At 37.8% G+C, this 27,875-nt stretch overlaps 1 protein-coding gene across 17 annotated transcripts in view; it reads right to left on the bottom strand.

The window, feature by feature from the left end:
- The window catches only part of PCDH15 (protocadherin related 15), an 813,949-nt gene that overhangs the window by 168,462 nt on the left and 617,612 nt on the right, over positions 1–27,875 (bottom strand). For all 17 annotated transcript variants that reach the window (XM_021696071.1, XM_021696072.1, XM_044916450.1 and 14 more), the window contains 2 exons: positions 23,021–23,137; positions 1,218–1,358 (listed from right to left, as the gene is read on the bottom strand). In XM_021696071.1, the coding sequence (XP_021551746.1) occupies positions 1,218–1,358; positions 23,021–23,137 (258 nt within the window). The remainder of the gene's footprint in view (positions 1–1,217; positions 1,359–23,020; positions 23,138–27,875) is intronic.

Genomic DNA, 27,875 nt, shown 5'->3' with positions numbered 1-27,875 from the left:
CACTCTGGAGGATAAAACTGGAAATCTTTAACAGTTTAACACACTTAGATATACACTCTCTTAAAAATATATAAAACCAAGTTCATACTGTATAGTAGAAACTGTTCAAAGGATACAAACTGCAGAAAAGCTTTTATCTCAAGATGTCTCAAGTAATAATATTTATTACCACAATATTGTTTATAATTGATCTATTTTGGATAACATATATTATTATGTCAAGAAGAATTCTTCATTTAAGAAATGTTAAATATTTTCAATATTATGTGTTTCTCTGGAATGTGCATAATTTTGGAACCTGCAGGCTACTAATTTAAACCAATTCAACCTAGACCGTGAAACCATAACTAAGGCTCATCCTTGGGCCCATGATTTACCCTTGGGTTAACACTTTACAAACAGAACAATTGCTCCCACAGTGGTAGGATTCTGTGAGGCACAGTACTCACTGACACGCACAAGGTTAACCAACGAGGGCATTTCCTCAATGCAGGGTCACAGGCTTTATTCACAACAAAAGAAATTATTCTAAGTAATTACAGAAAATGGTAACACTCAAACATTTAATAAAATAGATTATTTATGATAATAGTGAATGGTAGTAATATTTCAAATTTTCCTGAAGTATAACTTAACGTGAGTATATAAACTTGATTCAATAATTTTGCCTCTCAGTACTTACATTAAGGACAAATGTCAGGGAAGTGGCAGATAATATTTGCACAAGGAATTTCACAACAGCAAATATTATTATAACAAAAAAATGAGAAACAGCCTAATTATCCATCAACAAAGTGTTAGGCAAAAAAAATAATAGTGCATTCATACAGTAGAACATCACTCAACCATTAAAAAAATACCATTAACAGTATTTATTGTCCTGGGTAATATATTATTAAGTAAAAAAAGTGGTATGAATAATAGGATCATATTATTTTCAAACACATATGTGTATACTTGCATTTGTATGGAATGTCATCATAAGGATAGATATTAAACTGCTAAATTCTAGTTATCTCCAAGATGTGAAACATCAAGTGTTTTTTTTCTTTCTGCTTAACTCTATTTTCTAAGTATCCGTGGTAAAATATACATTACTTTTTAATTTAAAAAACAACTGAAAGGAGAAAAATGGAAACAACTATGGTCATCTGTTAAACTGTACTCTCAAAAGTTAAATATCAAATAGATAACGGTAAGGAAAACACTGCACTGACCTTAAAAATTGTTGTAGGCTCTTCGTTAAGATTGACTCGAGTTATTACTCTTCCAGAATCTTCTTCTACGTCAAAAATACTGGCAGGATAAGGAAACTGGACATCATCTACTCTGTACCTCACATGACTTGCAGGTAACCCCTAAAATGAAATTATATATTACTAATTCACTTTCACAAAATGAAAACAAAGGGTATTGATGATGCCAAACTGATCTATAAAATGCATGGCCTTCTAGAAGTGAAAAATCATATTTAGCATTCACACTTCCAGGTTTGAACTGCAGCAGAATCTCTGTTTCTTGTGGATGACTCCACCTGAATCAATGAAGTATCTTCACTACCTGTTATTCAAAATTATTTATGTAAAATAATGAATTAATGTTTGCCTTGGGCATCTTCTCTTCCACTTTCCTTTAATTATAGGAATCTCATCTGACCTAAACCCCATGTCTGCTTGGTAGTTTCCCTTCTGAGACAATTAAGAATGATGTTCTTTTATTGTGCCTATGTGAACTCTGACACTGAGAGAATGATGGAGTGTGGAGGTCTGTTGTAAAGTGGAGGGATGGGTACACAAGTGGAGGAGACAAGAACTATTTACCAGCTGCTCTGTTCTGTTAAACATGCTAGGTTTTTTCATAAATAAATTAATCCTCACAACAATCCTTTAGGATAACATTACTAATGATGATGATAGTAATAATAATAAAATAATGATAGCTAACATTTGTTTTTGTTTGTTTGTTTTTCTTTTTTAAAGATTTTATTTATTTATTTGACAGAGAGAGACACAGCGAGAGAGGGAACACAAGCAGGGGGAGTGGGAGAGGGAGAAGCAGGCTTCCCGCTAACAGGGAGCCCGATGATAGCTAACATTTGTTGAATGCTTATTATGTCCAAGAACTATACTACAGATGATACATGTATACTCTACCGCCCATTTTTTATTTTTAGTTAATGAACTTGAGGCTTATAGGGAGTGAAAGGATGTGGAATTGTCCCAGATATATACCAAGATAAGTCAGGGTATTTAAAAAAAAGAAATTGATATTTGATAGATTTTTAAAGACTACAGTAAAAATAGTCAAAACTGTTGGGCATCCTCACTTACATCAGAGTTTACATTGGTCTTATTTTGAATTATATAAAGTGACATTGGAATTACATAATCTTTTCCATGCTAAAGCCAGCCCTTGAGGTCAAGTAAACAATTTGGGCACAGAGCTAGTATGTAGTAGATTTGACCACAAACCTGAACAGACACTGTATAAGCCACTAAATTCCTTGAAGTAAAGCACTCCCAAGGCTCAGGTACAGGCATGTGTACCTTCTCTACCTCTATATTCAGCCTCTGCAATCTCTTCCAGTCTCGTGCCTCTAAACAACTTCTATGTGTTCATAACTCCCATTTAAATTATGGCTACACTCATCTTTTAAACTCCAAAGTAATATATACAATGCTCAACTTAAGTGTTCTATTTTTAACTCGACATATCCCAAACCAGCATCCTGATTTCTCTCCCAAACGTATACCTTCTCCACTCTAGATCGATGGCTCCACCTTTTACCAAGTTGGTCTCTCTGAAAGCCTAGGGATGGCCAATGACACTTCTCTTTCTCTTGGACTCCGCAACCAAACTGTCCTCAAGTCCTGCTAATATCTCAATGAAAGCACGCCTAATATAGATCATCCTCATCTCCTCTATCTACTTGTTTCCTGCAGTGGACTCCTAACTGACTGTCTGCTTTTATTCTATTAAAGTTATCTTCCCTGAGATATAAAAATATAAACCATAAATTGACAGCTTTCTCCCTAAGATCAGGAATAAGATAAGGATGTCCACTCTCACCACTTCTATTCAACCCAGAGCTAGGAGTCCCAGCCACAGCAATCAGACAAGAAAAAGAAATAAAAGGTAACCAAATTGGTAAGGAAGAAGTAAAATTCATTATTTGCAAATGACATGATATTATATAGAGAACCCTAAAGACTCCACCAAAATACTACTAGAACTAATAAATGAATTCAGTAAGGTCTCAGGATACAAAATCAATATACAGAAATCCTTTGCATTTCTATATATTAATAATGAAATAGCAGAAAGAGAAATTAAGAAAACAGTCCCATTTACAATTGCATCAAAATTAATAAAATACCTAAGAATAAACTTAACTAAAGAGGTGAAAGACTAGTACTCTGGAGACTATAAAACACTGATGAAATCAACTGAGGTGACACAAACGAATGGAAAAGTATTCTATACTCATGGATTGGGAGAATAAATATTGTTAAAATGTCCATACCACCAACAATCTACAAATTTCAGGTAATCTCTCTCAAAATACCAAAAATATTTTTCACAGAACTAGAAAAAACAATCATATAATGTATATGGAACCAGAAAAGACCTAAAATAGCCAAAGCAATCTTGAAAAAGAACAAAACTGGAGGTATCACAATCCCAGATTTTAAAATATACTACACAAAGCTATAGGAATCAAAATAGTATGGTACTACCATAAAAACAGACACATAGATCAATGGAACAGAACAGAAAACCCAGAAATAAACCCACGATTATATGGTCAATTAATTTTTGACCAAGGAGGCGAAAATATGCAATGGGAGGGGCACCTGGGTGACTCAATCGGTTAAGCATTGACTCTTGGTTTTGGGTCAGGTCATGATCTCAGGGTCCTGGGATCAAGCCCCGAGTTGGGCTCTGTGCTCAGCGGGGAATCAGCTTGAGGATTTGTCTCCCTCTCCCTCTGCCCCTCCCCCTGCTTGTGAGCTCTCTCTCTCTCTCTAAAATAAATAAATCTTTAAGAAAAATAATATGCAGTGGGAAAAAGTCTCTTCAACAAATGGTATTGGGAAAACTGGACAGCAACATGCAAAAGAATGAAAATGGACTACTTTCTTATACCATATATAAAAATAAATTCAAAATGGATTAAAGAGTTAAATGTGATACTTAAAACCATAAAAATCCTAGAAGAGAGCACAGACCATAATTTCTCCAACATTTTTTTTCTAGATATGTCTCCTGAGGCAAGGGAAAATAAAAGCTTCTGCACAGCAAAGGAAATGATAAACAAAACTAAAAGACAACCTACTGAATGGGAGAAGATATTTGCAAAAGACATAACTGATTAAGGGTTAATTAGCATCCAAAATATATCAAGAACTTAAGCAACTTAACACCAAAAAACCCAAATAATCCAATTAAAAATGTGCAGAAGACATGAACAGATACTTGTCAAAGATAAACGGCCAAAGACGCATGAAAAGATGTTCAACATCATTCATCAGCAGGGAAATGCAAATCAAAACTACAATGAGATATCACCTCTCACCTGTCAGAATGGCGAAAATAAAAAACACAAGAAACAATAGGTGTTGGCGAGGATGTGGAGAAAAAGGAACCCTCATGCACTGTTTGTGGGAATACAAACTGGTGCCACCACTATGGAAAACAATATAGAGGCTCTTCAAAAAATTAAAAATAGAGCTTCCCTATGATCCAGCAATTCCACTACTGGAATTACCAAAGAATACAAAAATACTAATTCAAAAAGGTATATGCGCCCCTATGTTTATAGCAGCATTATTTACAATAGCCAAGATATGGAAGCAACTCAAGTGTCCACTGATAGATGTAATTACATATTATATACTGGAATATTATTCAGCCACAAAAAAGGATGAGATCTTGCCATTCGTGACAACATGGATGAACCTAGAGGGTGTTATGCTAAGTGAAATAAGTCAGAATAAGAAATAACAAATAACCATATCATGCACTGACATGTGGAACCTAAAAAACAAAACAAATGAATAAACAAACGAAAAGCAGAATCAGACCCATAAATGCAGAGAACAAACAGAGGGTTGCCAGAGGGAAGGAGGTGGGGGGATGGGCAAAATGGGTGAAGGGGAGGGGAGACACAGGCTTCCAGTTATGGGATGAGTAAGTCAGGAGGATGAAAGGCACAGTATAGAGAATAGAGTCATTATAATAATGTTTATGGTGACAGATGAGAGCTACACTTGGGGTGTGCACAGCATAATGTATAAAGTGAATCACTGTATCATATACCTGAACTCGTAAGACATTGTGTGTCAAGTACACTCAAATCTAAAAATTTTAAAAATAATGATAATGGCAGGAGTTGTTAGCAGTCCATTTGCATGCTTTACTACATTATCCAATAATGTGCATTTCATGTGTTATCATGTGTATGCTTATAAGAAATCCAGGAGTTGGTATGAACAGCAACCATAGCTTACAAAAAAGGAAATCAAGGCTTTAAGAGTTAGCTCATTTCTGAATTTCCTCAGCTAGTACATTTCAGTGTTATTACGCAAATGAAACAGGACTCATCCTATAACACAGGTCCTTACACATGAACCCAACTTGACATTTATCTATGATATCCTAAAGGCAACAGTCCTTCAACATGAGAATGAGCAAAGCTACTTGGGAAAAATGCTCTAGAATCGGAAGCTCTCGTAAATCCTGCCTTAGCGCACTGCCCAGAAAGTTATGCAGCACATGTCCCATGAAGAAAAATGAAGGAAGAAAGAGCAAAATTACAGCACAAACTGTTTCAAGAAAAAATTTCAGAGTTTCTGTAAGATTCAGCACCCACTCCATCTGTAGTATAACTAAAACTCTTGCTCCATTCACAAATTAGTTATCCAGAAACTTAAAGTATGTTCGTTAGACTCAGCATGCTCTCTTTACTAAAGCCAACGTATTCATAGTACCTTTTGAATTACGTCTTTAACTGATAAAATAAAAAGATAGTTCTAATTCTTTTTGTAGCATCTGAGGGATTCTTTTCTTGCCTTTCCTTCTGTCTCCAGGCCCTTATTTATCATAGTTGTTTAGAAATGCATTCCAACTGTGGGCTCAAGAGAATAAAACAAATTGTCTATGGTGTTAGGTCACCATGAATGAAGACAAATACTTTAGACAGCCACATAATGGAATCCATTTAATTTTATTCTTTAGTCAACTACCTAAACTACCATGTCTCTTCCTTAGTACAGATATCCTAATATCACGAGGTAGAATGTATTTTGACTTTGCAGGCAATGTAATATTTCAAAAAAGTACTATAAAACAGATGGTGGTCCAATGTGATTTATAGAATGTTAGTGGGTGATCTCATAATATGTATGCAATATCACATAAAAAAAGACTAAACAATTTTAGAATTTTGCTCTATTTACCTAGCCACCACAAGAGACATTGTCAAAAGAAAAAAAAATTGCAACAAAACAAAACATAATAAACATGAATTCAATACGATGGTGGTAAAATTCTCTGCAAAGAGTCTCTTCTCAGCAGGGGTGGCAAAAATAGAGTATACTATCATTATGCTTCTTGGAGACTTTTGAAGGGTAAATACAATGGGTTCCTTCTTAAAATTTTATGGAAAGTGAGGACATGTGAGAAGCATAGCAGGACAGCTTTTCTGAACTCTCCTCACTTACTGTGACAGTGCTTTCTATAAATCCCACTGACCTTATCCATCTATTGGAGCAAGTATGACTTCAGATAACCATGATTTGGGAAGACTAATGAGGTGCTGGTACAGCAATCCTTCTTAATGTCACTTCCATTCACCACAAGAGTTTGAGATATTTTTTTCCTGAATTTTCAAATAAGTGACACATTCTCCTTTAGAGGGATATATTTCCCTAAACAAATTTTCGAAAAAGAACCATGATATTAGTGGAAGCTTAACCATTCAAGGGGTGTGGGAAACTTGGACCTTGCATCACAGAGACTCTGGAAATTAAAAATTATGTAAATTTAAATGTAAAAATTATATATAATATCAGCAATTGAAAATGTTATAAATTACCTCTTATCTAATACTTATCATCTTGCTCATATGTTTCATAGTACAGGGATTAATTCATTAGATGAGGGTTCATTCATTCATTCATTCATTTGACATGTCTTCTGACTAGACACAGCTGAGTCCTGAGGGTACCGGAATGAAAACTGAGTTGGGAAGATGGAGTTCATCTCATATCCCTACCTTCTTGATGATCATTAGCAGTAATTCAGCAAGAATGGCCTCCTAGATCACCAAGCTCACATCTACCCCAACACTCCTCTGTGTGTTGTTCACTCTTGGCATCACTCTTGTGAGGCTAGTTCCTCCCAACACCCAGGTCTCAGATGACCCCTCCTCTGTCTCTACCCAGTCATAAACCACTTGAGTCAATCCTTATTGTATTTTCTTTAGACTATGTAACCTTATCTGAATTTACATTTCATATTTACTTGTTCACAGGTTTGCAGCATATCTCTGTCCCCTGACTGTGAGCTCTGTTAGAGCAGATGATTTTTTTTGCCTTGCCATTAAGAGATCAAAAATAATTTGTTAAATGAACACTTAAGATATGGTCATGCTTATGCGTATGTGTGTCCCGAGCTGCCAAGATGCCCAACTCCAGGGACATCACTTACATGGGGGTGTGGCTGAATGTGGAACTCCCACTGTGGTTGAAAATATACGTCACCCAAGTCCCTGCTTGCAGTGGTCATGTGCACATTTTTTGAGAGCAGAAAAGAAGTGGAGATTATATCAGTGATTTTTGTTTGGGGAAAATGCATCAGAAAAGAGATGATAGGGCGCCTGGGTGGCTCAGTTGTTAAGCGTCTGCCTTCAGCTCAGGTCATGATCCCAGGGTCCTGGGATCAAGTCCCACATCGGGCTCCCTGTTTGGCAGGAAGCCTGCTTCTCCCTCTCCCACTCCCCCTGCTTGTGTTCCTGCTCTCGCTATCTCTCTCTCTGTCAAATAAATAAATAAAATCTTTAAAAAAATAAAAAAAAGAAAAAGAAAAGAGATGATAATGGAACCTATGGAAACAAAGCTCCCAAAAGTAGAAGATAGGAGGAGAATAAACATTTTTTTCCAAAAAGATCCCTGAATACAATATTTCAGAAATGAAACTATCATCATGAATTTTTTTTTTTTCTGGACTGGATGAATATAAAACTTTATCTCCACCATACTTCTCAGCTTCTGTCCTTATATTCTGTTACTCCTTTAATTATATTTAATACATTCTGTTGTTCAGACCATCCTTTAAAATAATGACATAATCCTCTGGATTTTTCCAATAAAGGAATCCTCATATGACTTATATTATCAGGAACGAATGATGCTTTCTTACACTAACTTCATTGTGCAATGTGTCAAATCCGAGTTACATTGTGGGTTAACCTATTGTTGAACAAGATTGAGATTTCTGACTAATTTTTCAGTAACTGTGAGAATCATCATTACATAAGTAATTTTGTATATGGTCTGGAGGACCTCTAAGAATTTACTAACCTTAGAAAATGGCTAAATTGTTGGCATGTTTTCAGTTTAAAGCCCACTAATATCTGGTCATAGATTCTCATCTATGGCTATTATTTATCTCTCAGAATGATAGGCAATGATGAAAAAGACAGATGTGCTTCTGTATTTATGGGCCTCATAATGGCATTGAGGGGAGAGACAAAAGTTGCACAGATAAACACAACTACATACTAACATTTCTGATAAAAGCTGTAAAGGAGAAGTATGGGTGTTACCAATTGAAGGTGCTAGAACTAGATTACAGGTCTTCAGGTTGATAATCAAGTGGACTTCCTACCTCACTGTCGGCACCTACCTATGAGTATGAGATGTGCCTTCCACATGTATTCCACTTTTTTTTATTTTTATTTTTTAAAGATTTTATTTATTTATTTGACAGAGAGAGAGACAGCGAGAGAGGGAACACAAGCAGGGGGAGTGGGAAAGGGAGAAGCAGGCTTCCCGCCGAGCAGGGAGGCGGATGCGGGGCTCAATCCCAGGACCCTGAGATCATGACCTGAGCCGAAGGCAGTTGCTTAACCAACTGAGCCACCCAGGCGCTCCTGTATTCCACTTTATAGGGATCATAGTGATGGTGTCATATGCGGAGTCCAATCTGGTATATCATTTGAGTATTAGAGTGACAAGCTGAAATGTAATTTATTTGTCAAGATTTGGGATATTTTTTCTTCCAGTCAAAGGAATAAAAATAGAGATGTATCATTATGAAGTGACATCAGCTGAAGATGTCTATTTAAATGAAATACCTTGTAATTGTTGGTTTTAAAAAAACTTTACTAAAATATGTACATATTTGGGGCACCTGGGTGGCTCAGTCGGTTAAGCATCTGCCTTCGGCTCAGGTCATGATCCCAGGATCCTGGGATTGAGCCCCACGTGTGGGCTCCCTGCTCAGCGGGCAGTCTGCTTCTCCCTCTCATGCCCGCCCCTGCTCATGCTTGCACGCTCTCTCTGTCTGTCAAATAAATAAATAAAATCTAAAAAAATGTACATATTTATTTGGGGGGGCATTGTAGAGACCCAAATAGCATGGTGTTTTCATGAAAACTTTATTCTCAAATTGAACACTATCATAGATGACACTAGAAATACTTCATGAGTCCAGGGATTGATATCTTAAAGTTAATAAATGCTGAGCAGATAAGAACTGTACCAAACCCGACGCAGAGTTCGGGAAGTTTGACATCTCCCTGAAAGGAAGGATGATGATGAGGAAATACCAACTACCATTTACGTGCCCGACATTGGCTAAGTGCTTTCATTCTTCATCAAAGCCAAGTACCAATCCAGCACAATGTTCTTATTATTCTTACTTGAAGATGAGGTTTAAAGAAGTAAAGTAGCTGCAGTACAATATCATTTTTCCTGGTTAAACAGAAATGCCAACCCTGGTGGCATTAGTCAATAGCTTTGAAGGACTTGGGATGTTTGCCAACCCTAATTGCCCTCAGGAAGGACATGATCTAATATCACCTATTAATAAATGAATTAATTGATTTGTTTGTTCATGTATTAGGCTTCTTTCCAAATATGATTTGAGGTAGTATGTGACTTATTTAAATAGAGTGTGGTTTCCAAAATGTGAAAGACATGTCAACCTTGTGATGTCCTTTTCTCTACTAAATTTGACCGTGTAAGGCTCAATAAATATTAGTATGAGATAATACTACTGGAAAGGTCATGTATTCAGCACATAGACAGCACTGTGGTGATACAGTGATGCTCTGAACCAGGCATTTTTCCTAGATGAGGGGAACATAACAGACAAAAAAAAAAAAATCCCATCATCATAGTGCTGATAGTCGATTTTTTACATCAAACAATAACACATTTATTATATGACATTGTGGGTATAATTAATGTGGCAGAATAAATGTAAATTTATATCAAGAAAATAGAACATTAAGATTTCAATCATTTTCTTTATTACTCAGTTCATTTTTACTTTTGACCTCCATTTCTACAGTGAGCATTAAACATGATATGTTTTGACTTAATGATGGTGAGAATGTAATTAATTACTACAGAAGGTAATTGCAGGTCTGTATGAAAGATGTTCCAAACTTGCAAACAGAGGGAATTTCAATGAGCCTATAATGGACCAAAATAATTAAGTTCTTAATATCAGGGGATATCTTGACTCAGTAATTTTTCTTATATACACAATTATCAAGAAATTACTTATTCAGACCCACACAATTTTCTTCATAATAACGGCAACAGCATTATATCAGGGAATTCTAAACCTATTATTACCATTACACACAAACATTAAGTAATTTGTTTTCAAGTATACAATGATTCTTCTCCCTGATGTGGTTTCCAAAATCCTTTTTCCCAATGTCTTCGAAAGCAACTAATCTGATTTATTTTATAACAGTGTAATTCACCAAACCTCCCAAGTATGATTTAGCATTAGGGATTACTGCAAAGTGGTTTGTATTGTTTTCTGCAGTCATAATGGCTTTTTTAGTGGATCTGATCGAATGCTAAGGTATCCTTAAAAGACATTAGGAAAGTCAAACTCTGCACGTGACCACTGAGAAGACATGCGCTTTTCTTTCTTCCTCTCCCCTCCCCACTGTCTGACACCTGCAGTATCTACCAGGTGTTGACAACAGTGAGTCAACATCTCACGGACAAGTTCCTTGTGCCGATGTCATTGACCTAATATAACATAAAATATGCATACTGTTCAGTTTTTACCGATGTGGTATCAACATAACTATTCAAGATCCTAAGAAGTATTTGCTTCAGGCTAATTTAACTCTAAATCTTTTGGGAAATACGTTTTTCAAAGGTAAACATAACTCAATCCCCTCAAGACATCAAGTTACAAGTAATACGTTCCTTGTAAAATTTCTTCATTGAGATACACTGTAGAAATTTCTAAAAATAACAGTGGGCACACATTCAACTTTCTTCAAAAAAAAGGAACTCATAAACCCAAAGGAACTTGAAAATAGGGAAACCAAAGGAGAGCTAATAACTAGTGATCCTGTCCCTTCTGCCTTAAAACCTCCTTTTTTCTTAGGAAAGGAAATCTTGGCACTATCTTCAAGCCTATCAGACTCTACAGGTTCTGACTCAGCTTTACCTCTCCAGACTCCTGGCAAAATTACCTCCTTTCGGTTTTTGAAAATTATTTTTCTTCCTCCAACTTTAGGGTCTAATTCTGCCATATCACTTTGCATTGGAAACACCTCCTTTTCTTTCAGATCTCAGCTTTCCGTCACTTTTTCCAGAAACTTCCTTGACTTTCCAGACAAAAGCAAGCTCCCTTTTGTCTAATTTCAGAGCACCCTAAAGATTTATTTCCTAGAGTTTTTTATGGTTTGTCATTTCTACTTAACTTGATTTCCAACTCTTCAAGTTTGAAATTCCAAGGCGAAGAAACAACAATGTTAGTCCTTAATACTTCATGCAATACCCTTAATTAATATTGGATGCACACACATGCAATAAATATTGGGGGATTTTTATTTTGTTTTGAACATAAGGATAGAGATTTAAGTTAAATATAATCCACAGCTTATGAAACATTGCCATCGGTGGATCAAGGCATATTTACTTCTCATTTCTTTATGTCCTTTTATCCTCACACCTCACTCCTACCTCTTCTTCAAAGGCAACCATTTCAATGAATTTAAGGAATATCTTTTAACTAGACTGTTGTGGTACATTGCACAACTGTTCAGTAAATGCCCACTCCTTCTTTCTCCACTTCTGGCCTCATCGATTCTGGGTGTGGTTGTGGGACTTGCTTTGGTCAATGGACTGTGAAAGACCGGGACATACAACTGGACATGTGACCGTGTGGTTAGGCAAGTTCTCTCGTTGTCCTGTCCTTCCCTGTGCACAGAGCAGGCTAGTTTAAACATGGGTCCCTGAAGAAAGAGGTATGTGGACCAGACTTGAGGCTAACCTTCAGCCTGAAAGCAAGGCCAGCCAACCCTTAGCTGCCTCAAACATTTACTAATAGGAATATATGTCTTTGTTATAATGAACTAGTGGTATTCTGATATTGTTTACTGTGCAGCATTATGGGAGGAAAACCTAACTGTTGTATATTGCATGCATTTTTGCTTTTTAAAAAAATTTCAGGGGCACCTGGGCGGCTCAGTCATTAAGCGTCTGCCTTTGGCTCAGGTCATGATCCCAGGGTCCTGGGATCGAGCCCCGCGTTGGGCTCCCTGCTCGGCGGGAGGCCTGCTTCTCCCTCTCCCACTCCCCCTGCTTGTGCTCCCTCACTTGCTGTGTTTCTCTCTGTCAAATAAATAAATAAATAAATAAATAAATTTATATAATGATATTATTATTTTCTCTTTCTTCCTATGTTCATTGAGTTTTAGGTCATTGCATTTCATTCTTATTGCTATGTGCTCATAAAATCCTGCTGTGCTAGACTTTCTCAGGATATTTCACTCTTAATAATGATCATGGCTGTATGGGAATCTCCCTGACGTGTCAGTCCCCAGTATGGCTAATAATACTCTTGGCATGGAGATTTCCCTGAATGCTTTGGGATTCTTTGACTCTGCAGTAAGGACAGCTTGGAGCTGGGGAGAGAATGGGGGTGAAAAGCCCTACATTATCATGCTGGGTGGAAGAGCCAGGTTGAAGCCACACGACCTGTCCCATGCAGTTGTACTGTTGGTCTGGTCAACCAGAAACCCGAGTACAGAACACTCACCTCTGGTTCTTCTATTGTGAACACACCCTGAGAAGAGATGAAGCTGGAAAAGTGGTCATAGTGACGGTTCAGAGGCCCAGCTCTTTCTCCACTGCCCCACATCTTACTCATCCCCCAACCCATGCTCAACTGACTAGACCTCTGACCTTTACAGGCTCTCCCAAAACACAGACAAAAAGAAAAGAGAGAAGGTATCAGAATATAAACAATAAATATAGAAGACAAATATCAGAGACTCAAAGCCTGGAAAAGACCAGAGTAAATATAAAAACAATGATAGAGAATAATTACTGAATATTTACTATATGACAGGCATTAGTTGCTACACACAAATGTTATCATCTAATCTTCATACCGATCTGAAAAAGTACTATTTTTTTTATTGTGGTAAGAACATTTAATATGAGATCTACTTTTTAAATGTATATATTTTTAAAGATTTTATTTATTTATTTGACAGAGAGAGAGACAGAGCGAGAGAGGGAACACAAGCAGGGGGAGTAGGAGAGGGAGAAGCAGGCTTCCCGCTGAGCAGGGAGCCTGATGTGGGGCTCGATCCCAGGACCCTGAGATCATGACCTGAGCCAAAGGCAGACGCTTAACAACTGAATGACCCAGGTACGCCTAAACATATTTTTAAGTGTACAACGCAGTGTTTTTAACTATAGGTTCCGTGTTGTATGGCAGATCTCTAGAACAACAATAACAAAAATAATCTCGTTAAAAATAGGCAAAGAACTTGAATAGAGATTTCGCCAAAGAAGACATCCAGATGGCTAAAAGACACTCAAAAAGATGCTCAACATCACTGATCATCAGGTAGATGCAAATCAAAACCACAGTGAGATATCACCTCACACCAGCTAGGACGGCTATTATCAAAAAAATCCAGAAGATAAAAAATGTTAGCAGGGATGTGGAAAAATTGGAACTCTTGTACACTATTGATAGGAATGTAAATGTAAATGCAGCCACTATGGAAAACAGTATGGAGGTCCATCAAAAAATTAAAAATAGAGCTGCCCTACAACCCAGCAATCCTACTTCTAGGTATACATCCAGGATTATTTTTTATTGAAATCAGGATCTGAAAGTAATACTTACACTCCCACGTTCACTGAAGCATTATTCACAATGGCTTAGATGAGGAAAGAACCTAAATGTCCATCAGTGGACGAGTGGATAAAAAAAAAAGTGATATATATATATATAATGGAATATTATCCAGCCTTAAAAAATGATAAAATCCTGCCATTTGTGACAATATGGATGAACCCTGAGGATATTATGCTATGTTGAAATAAACCAGGAAGTGAAGCACGAATACTGCATGATTCTACTTATATGAAGTATCTAAGTAGTCAAACTGATAGAAGTAAATAATAGAACTGTGGTTGCTCAGCGAAGGGACAATGTACAGCTGCTATTCACAGGGTATAAAGTTCAATTATGTTGTTTTGTCTTCCTTTTACAAATGCGAGAACTCCAGGGACAGAGTCATGGTGAATTACTCACAGCTGGTCAGTAGGGGCTTTAGGAGGTGAGACCACCCAATCACTTTGGAGCCCTTATACTATTTAAAACTATCCTGGGGTGATGAACTCTATGAGTTTGCAGGTTGAAAGGGGCCATTATATACCAGACACAATACAGACAAAAGAATTTCTCAATATATACCAGTGAAACATTTAATTTTAAGAATAGAGAATCTCACAAGCAGAAGCAAAAAAAAAAAAAAAAAACCTAAAAATTAAGACAATTAATATAGCCTCATGCTTCTATAGGGTTAAAAACCAGAAAACAGAGGTGCCTGGTTGGCTCAGTAGTTTGAGTGATCAACTCTTGGTTTGGGCTCAGGTCATGATCTCAGGGTCGTGAGATTGAGCCCCCGGCCAGCTCCACGCTCAGTGGGGAGTCTGCTTGAGTCTCTCTCTCTCTCTCTCTCCCCCTTCCCTTCTGCCTCTCCTTCAGCTAAAAAAATCCTCTACCTTTCAATTTCCTTCTCTGCATTGAATACTTCTTTTGCTCTGAACCACATGCCTAGCAGATTTCTCTTCTGCCCCTCAGTCCTTCTCTTCCCCCTCAGCCCCTGGCCCATCCTCAAGAGGGCCCAAACCTGAGGATTTATTTCCCAGGTTTTAGCTTATCTGATTATGTTTTCTTTCTTGGAGAATGTATTTATTACTCTCATAGCATCAACTTCAATCCGGGTGGCTCCATTCTGCATTTTTCTTGCATTCTTACTCCCATATTTTCTGCTGGACCCATCCCTGGCCCTCTTAATGCAGCCAGGTGCACCTGGCATCAGATGGAAATAGCCATGGCCACCGAGCATGTGCCCCATCCTCTCCGTGGTGTTGCTGACCTGAGAAAAGGACTCGTGGTCCCCTCCTGTCATCTGCCTCCAGCCTCCTCTCAGCACTAGGTGTTATGCACCCCCTTGTTGGGTGAACCTATAATCCTGGGTGGGAGAGAAGCTTCCGCCAGTCCCGGCACTAGGGTCCTGCCCAGATCTGGGAGGATGGTGTAGCCTTCTGTAGGTGGGGGCATGTACGTGTTCTGAAATCATTTAAAATGGAATCTGTCCTACTTTGATCTCATTATTTTCTCCTTAGGAGAGCTTTGTTCTCCATCTACCTTATTTCTACCACTAATATCAGTTGAGCCAGGAGCCTGTGATTCATGTTTGATTTTGCTTTTATTTCATCTGTATCTTCAGCTTCCTGCCCAATCACTTATTAATTCTTCCATTTCAATGACTTTATGTATTTCTGCTTTTTCCGTTTCCTTTGTTCAACCTGTTTTTTTTTTTTTTTTTTTTTTAATTATTAAGTGAAGCAAAGCTGCTAACTAATCTCCTGGCTTTCATTCATTATTTCATCCAGTAAAGACTGCACCTCAGAGACAAGTCATTGTTCTACTACGTAGCTCTGATTTTTGTCACTGCTTTCTGTAAGTCTTGAGTAAGCTTCCATTTTTCTATATGATAAAATGGGTTTCACAAAACCATATTTGCCAGAGTTCCTGTCTACAAATGAGTCTCTAAGACAGCCCTGATGTTTTGGGGGCTTTTCTTTTAAGTAGATAACATTTATTTAATCAAACATATTCCAATCATGTCACACAAATTCATGCCCAGAAGAGGGATATTTTTGACTCTGCAATTTTTGAATACATTTCCTCTGGCTATTTCTTCTACCTTCACCTAAATGAATCCCCTATATTATTTTCAGAGTTGAATTCCTATCTAGAGTAGATTCAGACATCACCGGGACACATTCGTTCCCCCATTCTTTACAGAGCTCATTTCTTGGCATCTTTAATACCCACTCCCGTGGTTTGATCTCTGTGTCTGTCTTGCCATTTTCTTAATTGTTAAGTCCATGATAAATGCTTTCTGATTGATTTATTCATTAAATAAGTATTATGAGGTATCTGTGTTGTGTCAGACACATGTTGGATTATAGGTCTACTGTCTTTATATGGTTATTGTTTAAGGATAGGGAAGAATGGTGGAGTAGGGACTGTAAGACCAAGAATTACCAGTGGCTTGGTCACTGCCTTCGGCTCAGGTCATGATCCTGGAGTCCCAGGATCGAGTCCCGCATCGGGCTCCCTGCTCGGCAGGGAGTCTGCTTCTCCCTCTGACCCTCCTCCCTCTCATGCTCTCTGTCTCTCATTGTCTCTCTCGCAAATAAATAAATAAAATCTTAAAAAAAAAAAATAAAAAAAAAAAAAGAATTACCAGTGGCTTGGCTTTGAGGGTGTTAAAGCCAAGAATCCAGATCATGAGAAGCCAAGACACTCTTTCAGAGGGTCTTTTCCCATTTCCTCCGGCAAGCACTTCACAATAAAGCACATGATTTAAGCCTAAGGGAGGCTTCTAGATGAGCCCCAGAGAAGGCCTGCTATTTTTCACTCAATTGCCTTGGAAAACTTCTGTTGATGTGTACTGGGATCCTAACCCCATGAGGCTTATTCTTCTAAAATAAACCAAAAAACAAAAACTGGTTAAGCCACTGATATATCACGGGGTGCCACTTTTGTAAAGGCTAAAACAAAACAAAAAAAAACAAAAAACCCCTAAACTTCACAGATGTTACCATTTATAACACAGGAAAAATGCCCCTTTAGTCCTAGTAAGATGGCAGGTTTTTAATTAGAAGAGCAATATTTACTTCTGAAACACTTAAATCTAATACTGATCTCAAGTAATGCTAACAATGTAATTGTTCTTGAAAGGAATCAATAAGCCACAAAAAGAAAATGACACAGATTCTTGAAACATTAGATAAGCCTTTTCTAGACATTAATCATGTATAAACTTTCTCATAAAACCTTCCCTTTTCTACTCATTTACACTCTCAAATCTAATTATAGCTCATTGTCATTTTAAAGATCAAGTCCCAACTGTCTGTGTGCTTTCTTTCTAATTAAGTACTCAAGACCAGAGGGACGCAGGTTGGGGCTACATCAACTCAATTTTCACAAGCTGACATGCGTCGCAAAAACAGTTTTTGGTAACTATTCCCTGACAGCTTTGATGTGAAGGAAAAAAACCAAACACTGAGCTGTGTGCACTCCCCCGTATGCTCCAAGGTCAGTGAACGTGGTTTGTAGGCTCTGAGCTCCGACAGCAAAGTTTTTGCTACTTTGCTAGCAATAATCTAAATCAGTACAGCATAACCCCATAAGCCAGTATGTGGTGGGTGATGCAAATCAGATCTGTAGAGACATCAGTGGAAAGGAATGCAGAACACCCATGTCATATGGAGACAAAAATACAATCTCAAACTCCTGGCCCTGAATAGTTTGAACTCTCACCCGCAAAGCAAGCAAGTGGCAAATCATGCATGCAGACAATTAATTGCTTTTCTTCTACTGTTCTACCTCTGCTACTAGATTGCAACAGAGTGACTAACTGGAGGGTTAATTATTCTGACAAGATCACCATCATTACTTAGCATTATTTGGTGATGTCATGTCAATTTAATAAAATACCTGGTAGGCATCACAGGAAAGAAAACCTGACCACTTCTTTTGCTCTCTTAGAGACCAATGAAACTTGAATGATTGAGAAGGATGTTAAAGCCACTTGTGAAAACACTTTAGAAATAATTCTTCAGGCAGCTTGTCTAAATTCTGAGTGGCTAGTATAGCTCTCAAAATCTCAGCAGAGGCAAAAAGCACCACACACTCGTAATTACTGGCCTTTTATAAAAATTGTTTCTGAAAAAATATATAGTGAGAATACTCAACTGATCTCTTTAATGGAGTATATGTATTTCATAAATGAATATCAAAATCTGAAAAAAGAAGTCTTCAATGTCAACAATACACTAATATATGCAAATGAGAATGTCACAATTGCTAATATTGAACATGTTCCAATTACGACTTAACTTTAAACAGTAATCCTATAAATTCCTAAAATGCATTAAGTGGAAAGAATAATATAAGAATGAGGAAAAGGATCCTCCATGGATTTCTCATACTTTCTTGGAAATGAGCAAAATGTAAGCTTCAATTATTTATGCCAACTTTTCTGCGTCCACATGCTCACAAGGGGTACTGTTCTGTCAGGCACCTGCCCTGCCCACAAAGAGAACTCTCATATCTCGGGGTTTGGCCTGCAGCTTCTGGAAGAATACAATATGCAAATGGAAATTACACTTGCAGTTTTGTTTTGTGTAACTCTGGAGTGAGAGGTCTCTGGTGAGCAGAAAGAAAAGGTTAGCAGTTTTTAATATCCAAAATGATCAGTCACTCCCTATTCACAGCTCCGGTGAGCTACATAATGCCGATGCTGTCACAAAATAAAGCCCGAACATCTTTAATTCAGTGGGGAAAAAAAAAAGTCCCTGGTAGGTTTTTTTTTCCCCTCCCTCTAGAGCACTTTAGTTTTGCACAGCATGCATTTTATAATTCTTAATTTATATTCAGCAACATTGTTCTCTTTGGCTTTAAGACCTTACCCAGGTTCTCCATCTGATACTTCAAAGGATTTTGTTTTTGCTATTTTCTAGGTTAAAAGTGGGTGGTTCTCCCTTCATTCAGAGGAAACACAATGCCTTGAAAATGAGGTGGCCAGCCTCTCGAGGTGAAAATTATTACTGCTGAGTCATGGCCATGCCCAGGCTAGGAGGGCACAGAAGCTGGGCTCCATGTTGCACATGCATCCACCCGCTCTATCTGCACAGCCCTCGAATGGCCAAACTAGAGATGCACAAGTTTTCCCAACATCCCAAATCACTAAATTTCTGAATAGCTGGAGTACTTTGTCAATTCTGGAGAGTATAGAAATCACTGTTAATTTATTCATTTATTCAATTATTTAACAAATGTTTCCTAACAGACCACAAAGTCTCAAGCATAGCATTGGATGTGGACATGCAAACTGGAGTTAAGGTTTGATTCCTGTCCTCAAGGACTTTCCCTTCTAGTTTGGACAAGAGATCCTTAAATACACAAAGTGTTTACGTACATACATACACATGGGAGCCCTGCATCGTATCTTCTAATTACAAAATGTTTATGATAGCAACAAATAGAAAATACTCTGCAAGCTCATCCAAAAAATATGTATTCTGGATTTATGGCATGGACATAAAGTAATAAAAGGAAAAATCAATCATAATACTTCTGAAAGTTGTGTAATGTGAAATTTATGTTCTGAAAATTTTCATGGAATCAAGCTTTTATTTCTGATTGGTGTAGGTGTAGCCCAGTTGCTAACTGAAGGGATCCAGCTTGCCAGCAATCACTGGAAAAACTCAGTGCTGAATACTGGTTACGCAGAAGATTGCTGGTGTGTCAAGGGTCAGCACTGAGTGTGATAACCTGTCAGAAAGGCTAAAATCAATAACACAAAAAACACCAGGTGTTGGCAAGGATGCAGAGAAAGGGGAACCCTCTTACACTGTTGGTCGGAATGCAAACTGGTGCAGCCACTGTGGAAAACAGTATGGAGGCTCCTCAAAAAGTTAAAAATAGAACTACCCTACAATCCAGCAATCACACTACTGGGTATTTACTCAAAAAATACAAAAACATTAATTCAGAAGGATACATGCACCTCTATGTTTATAGCCACATTATTTATAATAGCCAAATTATAGAAGTGTCCCAAAATCCATCAGTCGATGAATGGATAAAGAACATGTGGTATATATACACAATGGAATATTAATCAGCCATAAAAAAGAATGAGATCTTGCCATCTGCAACAACATGGATGGAGCTAGAGAGTATAATGCTAAGCAAAATAAGTCAGTCAAAGAAAGACAAATGCTGTACGATTTCACTCATATGTGGGATTTAAGAAACAAAAGAAACAAGCAAAGGAAAGAGAGAGAGAGAAACCAAGAAACGGACTCTTAACTCTAGAGAACACACTGATGGTCACCAGAGGGGAGGTTGGTGGGGCGATGAGTGAAATAGGTGATGGGGATGAAAGAGTGCACCTGTTGTGATGAGCACGGGGTGATGTATGGAAGATTTGAATCACTATATTGTACACCAGACACTAATACAACACTGTATGTTAACTAACTGGAACTAAAATAAAAAACTTAATAAAAAAACTGAGTCTGACAAAATACATATTCACTAGCTAAAATAAGTATGCTTAGTATTTCAGTTGAATGACTAGCATCTGCCTTTCGTCTACTGAAAATTCAGCATTAGATGTTAAATGTGAAAAACTATTACTGGGGATGCAAACCTAGGAACTTCTTAACAGAAATATGAAATTTGAACCTGGTAAGTTTCCATAAAAGAGCTTCGGGGTGTAAAAACAGGGCTTCTCTCTAGATAACTTAGATAAGTAGTAGCATTTCTTTATGGAACAGATAACATACCAAGACAACTTCTCTCACATCGGTGGGGTGATCTGAAAGTCAAACCAGGAACCACAGTGGTGGGTGCCAGAAGGAAAGTGAGGATTTTGCCATCCATACTAACACTTCGGGGTATGTTGCACATAGGTGATCAGCATACCTACATGTAGTCTGTCAACATTAATACCATTAATCCTAACATTACCTTCAATTCTGTGCTAATACAAATTTCTTAGAAATACAAATATTTGGGGGTGTCTGGGTGGCTCAGTTGGTTATGCTTCCAACTCTTGATTGAGGCTCATGTCATGATCTCAGGGTCAGAGTTGTGGGATCAGATCGAGCCCTCTGTTGGGCTCCCCAACTCAGCAGGGGCGGGGGGTCTGGTTCTCTCCCTCTGTCCCTGCCCCCACTCACACACACTCTCTATCTCAAATAAATAAATAAATCTTTAAAAAAGAAAAGAAATATGAATATGTTAAGATGCTGTGCTGTTTATGCTCATTTAGTAGAGTGTGTTATAATTTCTATGTGCAATTCTGTTTTTCCTACATGATTGTCAGGTCTAGAGAGCAAAAACTGGTTAGCAAAATAATCAGTATAGACTTGGTGTTCAAAACACATGCCTTGAATAGAACTGAATGTGTACCCTTAATTTCAAAGTAGTTTCTACCTCTGACAGTTTACTTAAAAAGCAGATAAAGCACCAATGTCATATTCACCATCTCGACTGGTGTGTCCAAATCTACAAAATTTTGGCTATCACATTTCCCAAAATGCAATAAATCAGGTTCAAAGACATTTTAACACACTCGAGAAAAGGAGCTTCTGAGTGAAAGGTTACTGCTTTCATGTGAACATTATTATTTTTCAAGACCTTACAGTCACAAAAGACTATGTGGCCTATCACAGTTGAAGGTGAAAAATGTTCTGATGGCCATTCACCTTTTATTAAATAAACGGCATTACACAAATATTATTTATATTAACAATATGAAACAGAACTCCTAGATCGCTTACAAAATTCGGGTCTTTTTCTATTTTCTTGTTCTCCTAAAATGGCTTATTTAATATTTATTTTATTTTTGTAGAGTAAATCAGCCACTGACTAATGGTTGGAGCTCACTCAAAAGTAAAAAATTTAAATCTTCATCGTTCGGCTATTAAGAGAATAATTAATATTTATAAAGCACTCAAATTATCTATACAAAGCATTTTATATAGGTACTATTATTTGTATATGTTACTTTTCATTCATTAATGTAGTAACATTAAGGAAAATTTACCTCACTTTTGCTGTAATAATGTTTTCATTGAAAATCCTCTATTTCGGAAGGCAATCTGGGTTATCTCAAAAGAGGTAAAATTTTGGATAATAAAGCCTGCATTAAATATGTTCTAGACACAGTATTAATATTTCAGCTTACCAAAATTAACACATTCAACATAAGCATTATGTCATCCGTTGATCTAGAGTTTGCTAACAAAATAGTCATATATGAATAAAATGGAAGATGCATAACGATAAAACCTAACCCAACTCAACTAAGCTTACACTGTCCTAAATAAAGAACCCAAATGATACTGACTCTAAATGCAGAGAACTCTTTCCACATCTATTCATTTGTGCGGGACAAACTGGCAAGTGGCAAATTCTGAATTCCAGCAACATAGAAAGCATCTGCTTAACTGTGTTCAGTAATAACCGCATGAAGTGTGCATGTCCTGGTGGGCACTACAAGCAAACACACATGAAATGCCTGGGGGAGGACAGAGTGGACTCAGTCTGAGTGTGCTGCCTGGGAAGTGTGTCCTGTGTGAGTGTGCAAGGTTCTCTTCCCTAAACTTCCGAGTGTGCATCCGTGTCCTTTACTTACAGGGGGGTCTGCATCTTCAGCATAAACGGTTGTGATGGGTGTGCCCTTCACGGCATCCGGAGCCACCATCCCCTTGTAGATCCGTTTACTAAATACGGGCGGATAATCATTCATATCCTGGAAAACACAATTAAGAGTTTAGAGCTTCCCATGACGGCTGGTTGGGGACACAGTTAGGAGACTGGCTCCATCTCTTTCTATCACACAACCCATTTGCCACTGTCAACCTTCCAGCCTCTCAATCCCATTATTCTCACTGCAGAGTGGCGCCCTGGGGGAAGCTGGAAGAGCTCCTATATAATATTCATGTGCGGAACCGCAACTGGAGGCCATTCCACTTGAGCAAACGGTCTAAAATTATGCCTTCTGGAGATGGGAGGGCTGCTCGAAACTTTCCCAGAAGATAACTTCCAGTGGTATGAGGTGGTTTTGAATTTTGAAAACAGGGACGGGCAACTTGTATAAAAAGTGCCATTCTACAAGACAGGTGTTAAGGATGGTGGCTTCTTTGTTGTGTTGCTGTTCTTTTTCAAATAAAGCTCTTTAATGTTTCTGTTGCAACTGAAAATTCTTGATATACGTAGCATAATGGGATGATTAGCACATTTCAAATGCAAACTATGAAACAGCCTTTGATGCCATCTTGCATTTTTACAAACATAAAATGATTAAAGAATGTTTTCCCTATAGTACACCACAAGAATGACACCTAGAATTAGATGTTCCCAGAGACAGAAAACAATGGTGATTTACTGCAGGAGGTTTTCAAGTTAATTTATATGCATCTTTTTTATTTTTACAACTCAGTGATAGAAGTGCATTGTTATTCATGTCGTATCACTCACTAAACACATATTTATTGAGTTCCTCCCACTTCTACTACTCAGTGCTAGGCACTGGGGCTACTGCTGTTACTCAGGAAAATGATGGCCTGACTTCATGTCACTTACCTGCCATTTGACAGGTAAAGACACTGATTCTGCAGATAGTAGTGACTTTGCCTAAAGTAATCTACTTATTTGGCAGAGCCAAATTAATAAAGCCAAATTAATAAATCTGGTCCCTTGAGAGCAAGACCATTTCTCCCCCAATCATTTTATGTTTCATAAAGAAATGCATATCATTTTTTCCTCAAAAATAATGCATATTAACATGGACAATTTATATTTCTTAAATTTACTTATTTTAAAATAATTACTACACCCTGCATTGTTGTGGGTACTTAGGGTTAGACATATTTGAGCCTAAAGGTGAATTTGTTAATTATCTTACTCCCCATCTTTTTCTCACTTGCTATTAAAAACAAAAGAAGAAAATTATTCTACTTAGTCTTTAATATCTGTTCTGATACAACTTCCCTGTACAATGTAAATTGGAAACCCACTAATTAACTGATTATAACCACCTCTTTTTGCAAAGAGGTCAGGATAATTCTGTCACAATCAAAAAGCACTTGCTTTTATGTTCACAATAGAGTTGACTTCTGAGTTGTAAATATGAGAAAATCTGCAGGCTTTCATGAAAAATAAGAGATCTTTAACTGTAAGCAAAACTAAAAACTAAAAAATACCATTTCCTGTGTTTTGACATACAGTCTTCATAAACTTCCATGAACAAAAAATAAAAAAAGTTTCCTTTATAGTTATGACCTTTAGAATCTGAACAAGAACCTGAAAGCACCGTTCTGATAATGAGGGTGGTGGAGGGTATTGATCTTGAAGTTCCAGGCAGGGAGTAAATATATAAAACATTTGCATGCACACTTTCTCCTGCTCTTTTCAAGAGCATCAATTAATTTAATGAGTGAATCTTGTACGTAAAGGGGTAGAAATCCTTTTGCACCCCTAAGTTGTCACTTCTGAAGGTCAGAAAAGGAGCCCAACAATGTAATTTTTCTGTACATGACTTCCCAAGGTCACATAAACTCAATATGTTCCTATAAATTTTCTTCTTTTTTTTCCCATCTCAAAGGATACTTACAACCTTAATGGTACAAGATACTATTGGATAATCTGATTCTTCAGGGGATAAAAGGCATATAATTTTCTAGTTGTCATATAGATGCTAATAGTACTGAGTACAGTGCTCCCTGCCTTTTTTTTTTTTTTTTTCCTGGCAAAGAATTCACTAGATTCACCTTCTAACTGCATGTGTAGTGGATATTTTTTATAATCTGGCTTCACAGACTGATTAGCCACAAATGTAAGTAATAACTGAAGGCTCACAGGACTGTTTCTTCTCCTCCTTTCCTTTGCTTGCCACTGGCAGGACCAGGAATAAATCAACACAGCTACTGTGGCAGTCTTCTCTTTATAGTACATTGTACACATTCTGGGGTTACAGTCTTTTATCATAGCTAACAAGTTCTTGCACAATGCATGATTTCAAATGAGAGAATTTATTGAAACATGATGCCAACAAGCATAATCAACAGCTCATTATATTTATGCTCCAGGGATGTCTGAAGAAAAAGGGACATAGACCCGCTTTTGTGTAAATGCCCTGGTATGCAGCCAATGAAGGAGCAGTTGCACCTCCAAAACAGGCTCTTTTCTGTTGCCCATTTTCCACTAGAGGGTAGTATTGGCAAAAAGAAGCATATCTTCTTCTGTCTTCTTGTTAACAATGTTATCATGAAGACCCATAATAGTTTGCTTTCTGGGGTTATAATTTTTGTTGGTCTGAACAAAAATTACTGTTCATGTTTCTAAAGGGTATTCTGGATGTTAGCATGGTTCTCGTCTAGAACAACACTATGCTCTTCTCAGAAAAAAACATGTACTAGCCAATTTTTCATTTGTTTCCATATCTCAAGCAAAATAAAACTGTACCTGAAGGGACAGGGAGCAAGGCATGGGCTTAAGGAAACTTTGTGAACGAGCATCCCAGGGAAACGGGAATTTGCTGGGGACATTGCAAGTTAACGGCAGGTTTCCACAAAAAGTAGAGAAAGAGATAAGAATTTTGATGTTCTGGAACCAGGGCTAAGAACTGTTCTTGGTCAAGAGACGTTTTCCAGAGAGAAGAGTACTAGAGATTGATGCTCTGATCATCTCTTTAAATACAGTGAACGCCAGCGCTCATCCTCAGCTCTCACACATGTTTGGCCAGGGACACAGATGGGGCACTGGTGGCTAGGAGGCTCCTGCTGCTTAGCGCTGTCCACCTCCAACTGTTTGCTGCCCATCCTCCAAAATGTCCTGAGGCTTGAGAAGCTGATGCCCTTCTTTCTTGGAGGGGGATGCAGCTGACTTCTCTGCCCGTTCCCAGGTCTGCTTTCCCCTGCCAGACACTTTCCGTGCGCTATCCCAGCAGCTGCTTCTTCTGCTGTTTGTTCCCTCCTGCAATTTCTCCTTCTCTTGTCTTGTCTGACTTCACTTCCTTCTCTCCCCTCCCCCTCTGCCGCCAAACAAATCTTTTTCTGTTTTGCATGGGGTTCTCCTAAACAAAAATCATAAACTTACTCAACTTTTTTTTTTTTTGCATCAAAACCTGCACTGGAAGCTTCTTTCTTAGAGGCGTGAGTTTGCTTTGGTTTGGTTTGATTTCCGAGGATGTAGTTATTCTGGGTTTTTGAGGGTCTGCATAACCCTGATGCAGAGGTAACCAAAGCCCTGCTTGGCCACACCAGCAAAATGTACACAGTGGCGTTCAGTATCACACATACTGATGGAGCTCCCCCTGGGCATCAGGCAGGACGTTAGATGGTGGGGGTGTTGTTACCACCAAGAGAGGCACAGTGCCTGCTGGTACTGAGCTGACAGGTAGGAGTAGAAAGCAAAAATTAAATACATAATGTTGAGTATGATGAATTTTATGAAAGAAGTACCAGGATGCAATGAGAGCGCATAGCAAGGAGTTTAACTAGATTTCACACAGTACACATCTCTGTTACTTTAGCAACTGCTCCATCACTCATGCCCTCTGGCAGGTGGGACCATCCTTCAAAGTGAGGTTGACAGCTGCAGGAGGAGCACAACACTGGGCAAGGTTGGCTAAACCACAGCTTTAACACATAATCCCATTCCCATTTGGTTTCCCGGTTTGGGAATGGTAATGTGGGGAGAAGGGAGCTGATGAGCTTTTGGGGTGTTTTCCAAGCCAGGAGGCTACAGGCACTTGAAAGAATATGTGCATGACCTGAGCTAGAATCTTTGAGCCGATTCCGTCTAATTTTCTCCATTGTGCACCAGAATTATGTGTGAGTGCTTTATGTTTACTGTGCGTCAGGCATAATGCCAGGGCTGTTAAATTTATCATCTCAATGAAATATATTAGCTATTTTATTTCTATTTTAATTGTAAAGAAACTGAAGCTTAGAGAGATCCAGGTGCTTGTGGTGATCCAGCTAATGAAGGGCAGGCCCACGACCGCATGCTGGCATGTCAGACCCTACAGGAAGCATTCTGATATTCGGCCGTGAGAAGAAAGGGAACTGGCCAGGTTGTCAGAAGATTATGTATCAGATATTATATAAGATGATTTGAGTAGGATGTTCATTAAAAATTCCACACATAATTTTAAAAGATCTCTGCTCAAAAATACTTTACAATTTAAAAATTCTTCCAAGTAGCTATTATACTTTTATCTTGGCAACCTGGTAAGCTTCTAAACATTGCATAGTGCTAATCTATTTCCCTGAAGATAATTTTCATAATTATTTATAAAGCTTGGTTTTTGTTTGTTTTTGGTTAAAAAAAAGAGACTTGCATCAGTTGAATTTGTACATTTAAAACAACAATTGACTTAATATTTAACCCTACAGTTATTTTCACTAAAACCTAAGAAAGTGTTCCCCAAATTTTGTTCTTTGGAAAACTAATCCTACCAGAAGCTTTATAAACAAAAAGAATCC

Source organism: Neomonachus schauinslandi, chromosome 6 (genome assembly GCF_002201575.2).
Source record: "Neomonachus schauinslandi chromosome 6, ASM220157v2, whole genome shotgun sequence".
In the NCBI taxonomy this organism is placed as follows: Eukaryota; Metazoa; Chordata; class Mammalia; order Carnivora; family Phocidae; genus Neomonachus; species Neomonachus schauinslandi.
The sequence above is the reverse complement of the archived record's forward strand: the minus strand, read 5'-3'. Positions and strand labels throughout refer to the sequence as shown.